The 6361-nt window shown below is 38.6% G+C and overlaps 1 protein-coding gene across 1 annotated transcript; it reads left to right on the top strand.

Annotated features, from left to right (window-relative positions):
- The first annotated feature begins 5126 nt into the window (after nucleotides 1–5126).
- On the top strand, nucleotides 5127–5816 carry LOC131876049 (uncharacterized). The gene has a single exon (XM_059220822.1). It carries the CDS (start codon nucleotides 5127–5129, stop codon nucleotides 5814–5816), a length of 690 nt encoding a protein of 229 aa, XP_059076805.1.
- The last annotated feature ends 545 nt before the right edge of the window (nucleotides 5817–6361 follow it).

Raw genomic sequence — 6361 nt, 5'->3', positions numbered from 1 at the left:
ATGCACTATATAATTTAATGCATTTTAAATTATAATAGGACTAATGGATGGTAAATATGAAAATATTAACTTTTACAAAATACAACACTCAATTTTGTGTTACCATTCAAAAGTTATTACAAAAACAAAATCTCGTTTAATTGGCCTATTTTAAATTAACATCACATAACATTTCCAAAGACACACTAAAATGATGCCAAACCTAGTCCGGCAATCAAGCATTGGAATTGACATGAAGTAAGTTTTCCGATAAGTATCTACATGTAGAAAACATCCTCTCGTTTGCAACTTACGGCAAAACAAAATGATTACCCTTTACAAGCACTAGAATGTCAAAAACCACTCCCCCCTTTTACAAACACATTAAATGAGCAATTAGAATTGACCACTAGAGGTCAACACATAGTGGGAAAGGTATGCTAGGCTAATAACACACTGTTACAATTATAATTTAAATGTTATCTTTAACAGTTTATCTAACCACTAAAGGTTAGCATAAAATGGTAAATGAGACAATACATTATGTGTATGTAGTGAATGTGAACAATAGATTTAACTAGACTTAAATTAGAAATAACTGCCCAAGTGTCATGACCCCACATTTTGTAATTATTTATACCTTCCATTTATAAGAAATGATTCATTATTTAATAATTACGCTCTAATTATTAAATTAACGTTACCATAAAATATTATTAAAAATATAATTATTAATACATAATTTTTTATTATATAAAGGGTGCTACAAAATAATAAATATAAAATACACTTTGCAACAAATATTTATTAAAACTCTAATTAAAATGAATCATTGTTAACTATTAAATTAATGACAAATATTAGTAAATAACTATTAATATTAATGGTGCTTAATGCTTAAGAAGATCGCACTGGGTATTACCATATTCCCAAAGGTCGTAACCCAAGATGATGGACGGTGTAAGGTGCGGATGTGACTTTAAGCAAGTCACGTCTCTTCTAAAAGGGCGTGACTTTCTATCTTCGCTTCCGATGGATATTTATGTGCGTGTTGGCATCCCATCGAGAGAGAGGTCGGAGGTTAGAGAGGAAGAGAAACGTAAGGAGAATAGAACGCAAGGATAAAACGCAGAAAGGACAACGCAGGGGAAATAAACTCAGGCAGAGACGGGGCCGAGGGTTAACTCGGGTCCAAAGGGGATTGAGCGCAGGAGTCCAGGTAAGACCGGTGGCCCTTGAGATTTATTTCATAGTAAAGTAAATTTAAAAACATTAATTCAGACAAAAAGTATATAGGATGTTAATGTTGAATAATAGTATAAGGTTTTCATTAAATACATTGTATGTTATATTAAAAGTAGACCAATATGATAGTTAATATAAAAATAATAAATATATATATATATATACACGTATATATGTTTGCACAATATGAATGAACAAGTTATTAAATAGTTTGATAAATGAACTAATTAATAAACCACAACTCCTGACTAAGGAAACAACATCATTATGTAATTAAGGATTAATCGATATAATATGCATTACTTTTAAATTATGAATAATATGAATAAAGCAATTACATATTTAAACCTAGTGGGGTAGATGAGGAATTAGGCAACAGGGATAGCAAGAACTAGGCCTCTGTCAGGTAGCCCACCCACTGCAGTTGACAAAGGGCTTTTGACAGGAGGGCCAAGGGGGTATGTACCTGTGTAGGGGAAAAAGCGAGACTAGGTTAACATGCCCTAATCCTACCTTTTGACACACATTACGGAATACGAAAGAGCCTAGAGATATCGCACAATTGGCTACTTCTTTTTGTGAAAGAGAGAGCCACGGGATATCTATTAGGATTTCTATTCCTTTGTTGAAATTGAAAGATCAAATGATGCAAGTTCAATCCCTAACCTCAAAATGCAAGTAGGAACTAATGACAAGATTGCAGAATTGAACTTAAATGATGGAAAGCTGTAAACACAAGGATAAGACTAGAATGAAAATGCGTACCCGGAGTTAAAATCTGAGTGAAAATGTTCGGGACGGGGGCGCGGGCGCCACTGTCCTGATTCTGCCCCTGAAACTGCTCCGGAAACTGTTGTTTTTGCACTTTGGAAAAAGCTGTCAAAATGCTAAAAATGTTGTCGGACCAAGGCGCCCAATGCCCCTGTCCCAGGGACCAGGGCGCTCAGTAGGGACCAGGGCGCCCAGAAGGGACCAGGGCGCCCAGCGCCCCTGTCCTGGCAGGACCAGGGCGCCCCACACCCCTGTCCTGGTCTTTTTCTCTGAAATTTGGTGGGAAGATCGGTCTCAGTCTGCTTCTCCCGGATCTGCAACCTGCGGCGTCGTCCGAGTCCCGAAACCTGCACTTATATCTGAAAAGGTGTTTGGGCGGCTATATAGGGTTTTGCCTTAGTCAAACCCCCGCTTCAGTGATTTCCACCTCCACGAATAGCCAAGTTGTATTGTAAAATGTATTGTGTGTGCAGACCTAGTGTGTGTGCAAGGTCCAAAATGCAAGAAAGCAAACTAGAGCAACCTAGAAAGTAAACCCTAATTGCTTGTAAATGATAATGTAAATGCTCTAAATCTAGATGCAATGTGATCTAAAGCATGAATAAAGGATATATTGAAGCTTATGCAAAGACATGAAAACAGCATGAAATCATACCCAACCCTCAAGGGAGGAGTACAAGCCAATCTTCAGTCGGTAATTTCCTATTGTTCTTCAATGTCTTCCAAGCCCTAAGTGGATGAATGAATTTGATAAGTGCTTGATAGAGGAATGTTGAATGTTGTTGAAGTCTTCAAAGATCTGCCCTTTCGCTGCATATGAGGTCCTGGAAATCAAAAATTGGATCCTTTCAAATGAAGAAAGAGAGCTCTTATGTATGAAACCCTAGGTCTTAATTTCGACTTTTGGCCGACCTAGAGATTGAATGTCCCGCCAATTTCTTGGGGTTAAGCTTTATTTTATGATTGGATCGTGCTCCCAAAATTTCGGGAAAAATGTCCAGGACCATGTTGCACGGGCGCCATGGTCCCGACAACTTTTCACCAAATTTTTAGGGCCGTCAGATATGATGATTTTAGAGAGAATCCCGAAGTTACAGGTGATTTTGAGATGTTTTGACCCCCGAAATCAAGCCCCCAAGTTCAAAATAGGACCTAATTAGGGTTTTTGATTAAATGATGTATTGGAAGAATAAAATGAAAGGGGCACACTTTAATGAAAGGGCCCAACTTTATGATATGGGAGATGATAAAATAGGACCTTAGACCTAATTAATTTAATTAATTAAGTGCTAAAGGGGAAATGCAATGCAAAATGCAAAATGCGCCAAGGCGGGTGCTAAACTAGGTGTGAAATTGTACCACCCTAGCAAGTGCGTACAATTTACGACGCTACAGTACCGTCCTTGGGCCTGATAAGCGCTATGGGCATCCTAAGGTAGCTTATCCCTTTTATTCCACTAGGAATTAAACATGGAGTTGACTTATTGATAACTAATAAACTCAAATGAATTTAGACAAATTATACCCTAGATGAGTTAATCAATCATTAAAAATCATTGTTTACGTGTTTTCTTAGATTTGCGAAGTTGGGGCATTACACCAAGTTAAAGGTCTAGTGAGGGTGAGACCAAGTCAAGGAAGAGATTTGACCACCTATGAAGTTGTTAGTAGAACAATGTGGGAGCTAGAGGAAGGAGATGAAATATTCATGGGTAAAAATAATGGGTCGCTACATTAACAACGAGATATAGATTGGACATTGAAAAAATCCTAGGAGTATTATCAAAAAGAGGTGATAAAAAATGTACTTGTTTCTATAAAATTTGAGATGTCAAATCCAAATTTTAAAAGAGACAAATGTAGGTGATCAATATTCTATTTTGTTTGAAAAAGATTTTGAAAAGCATAATAAGAGAGATCAAAAATCTATTAATTTAGAATGAATATGGGATTATTTTCTAGATGAAAGATATATAGTAACAAAGACATATGTTTAAACCATAAAGATAGTTTTAATGCCTAAAGGAGGAGACCTGGATACCAAAATATCCATATTTCCTATAAAATGAAAAGAAAAAGAAACAAAATTACAAAACACGATTCACTTGATGAACATATCTTAGAAAGTGCCCAAGAGATTAGCACTCCCTTATTTCTTACATATAAACCATGATTATTGAGGAAAGTGAGGAAAGAGAGGATGAGACAAATCTCTTCCTTTAGAACATTCCAAATATCATTAATAGGTACATAATTGAATCCCCTTTGACAAAAGTTTCTAAAGAGAAAATCAAAGTAGACATGATATACCATTGCGGATGCAACAAGAGGCTCCTCGACATGGAACTTTTTGTGGGATAGCAAGAGCATAATCACTGATCACTTATCTTGGCACATAGGCAATGGTCAGGTGGCCATGTTTTGGTGAGATTCATGGGAAGGCGAGCAGGTACTTGGTGATCTTTTTGCCAAACAGGATTGGGTTAAAGAGGTCGAAAGCAAAATTGGTATATTCATTAAAGATTATGTCGGTGGTAACTCGGACATTGGAGGGAGGCTAGGATGGAAATCAATTGATATTGGGGATAGTAGGTTGTGCTTGAAGTTGGCAGAGTTACTCAAAAATAGATGCATCGTGCAGTTAGAACAAGAGGACACCATTTTCTGGTGTGCTTCCAAGTCAAGCAAATACAGTGTGAAATTGGGTTATGAGATCCAACGTCAAAGAGTGAGGGAAAGCAATTGGCCTTATTATCTCTACTGGAACAACAGTGGACTCCCTAAAGTTGGAGCTTTTTTATGGATTGCTCTTCATGGCAAAATTCTGACTAGTGACAGACTTAAGCTCATTGGGATTGCAGGACCAAGCTGGTGTGTCATGTGCAAAAGGAACGAAGAATCAACCAATCATTTACTGCTTAGGTGTCCCTTTGCTAAAGTGTGTTGGGAGTGGCTTATGAATAAGCTACAATTTATTTCAGTTAGAAATGAATCAATCAAGGACTTCCTAGTGGCATGGCCGAAAACTACCCAATCGAAGGAGTGGATTGTGGCAGATCACCCCTGCTATATTATCATGGCATATCTGGAAAGAGAAAAACAGGAGGATCTTTAGGGAAACATCACTCCCGATGGAGGAGGTGATTTTCAAAATCAAGGAGGGAATTGAAGAAGTGATCAATGGCAAACCCCCCAAAGTGAAATCACTCAGGTATGCCAACTGGGATAGGGATATGGAAAGTAATTGGTCACTCAAAGATTGGGGGTTGGGGGTTATCCCTGCTTCCAAAATTAATAGGAAGTTAATTAGATGGGATCCTCCGCAAGGTGATTGGATCAAACTGAATTTTGATGGAGCCTGTAGAGGGAACCCTAGACCAGTAGGAATTGGAGTGGTCATCAGAAATTCCTCAGGGATATTACTAGGAGGGCTATATGGGAGTTTGGGACTAGCTACAAACAATGAAGCAGAAATCAGGGCATTGGCGGCAGGATTAGACTTATGTGTACAAAGAGGGCTGGGCAAAATATGTTTCGAAGGAGACTCACAAATTATAATCAATGGGGTTACCAAGTCTAGCTTCCCGAATTGGAAACTCGGCAAGTGGGTACCTCATATCAATAAGGCTCTAGAATCTATCAACTCATTTGAATTCAAACACACATATAGAGAAGGGAATAAGGTGGCAGACCTCCTGGCCAACATGGGAATTGAGAAGAATATTGGTACAATTATCTTCGGTAATGAAGATGTAGATACAGTGGTACTGGACACTATATTGAGTGAGAGACCAGAAAGGCAACGTACAGGGATTGGATAGATCTCGTTTATGATAGCCTTAGAGGAGCCCAAGCATAGGTGGCAAGGTGGTATGATCAGAACGTAAAGCGTCAGCTCTGTGGTTCCTCAATGATCTCAACCTTCAGGGAGTGGCAACGAAGGGTACAGGCTAGCCATTCTCGTGGTAGAAATCCAAAAGTTGTAGGCTATTGATCAGAAGGTGGAGTTCACATGCTCGATTTGGCAATAAGATCTGGAAGGTTCCGTTGGTTTTAAATGGAGGGAAAAGAGGGAGCCAACATCAGGTTCGGTGAAAATGCCACCTTTTGTGGGTCTGAGCTTCGTTAATTGTGGGCACAGTTTGGAGCGACAATGTCTTAATCTGTTCATCTTGGAGGAAGAAATCTGCGGAGCAATCATCTCCTTGGTGGATTGTTCTTTGAACTTGGAGTGGTATTGGTGTGATGGGCTACCCATTGTAGACATCCTAGAGTCGCGGGTGGAAGGTATTGGCTTGATGCAGGGCTTTGTCAACCCAGTAAACATACATGTTGTAGTGGATGCTATTTTCGAGCTTAGGGAAGG

This window comes from Cryptomeria japonica, chromosome 5 (genome assembly GCF_030272615.1).
Source record: "Cryptomeria japonica chromosome 5, Sugi_1.0, whole genome shotgun sequence".
In the NCBI taxonomy this organism is placed as follows: Eukaryota; Viridiplantae; Streptophyta; class Pinopsida; order Cupressales; family Cupressaceae; genus Cryptomeria; species Cryptomeria japonica.
This window is presented reverse-complemented; position numbering and strand designations above follow the sequence as displayed.

What these genes read in the sequence shown, in the direction of transcription:
- LOC131876049 (XM_059220822.1), top strand. Translation starts at nt 5,127, where the DNA reads ATGGAGGAGGTGATTTTCAAAATCAAGGAGGGAATTGAAGAAGTGATC.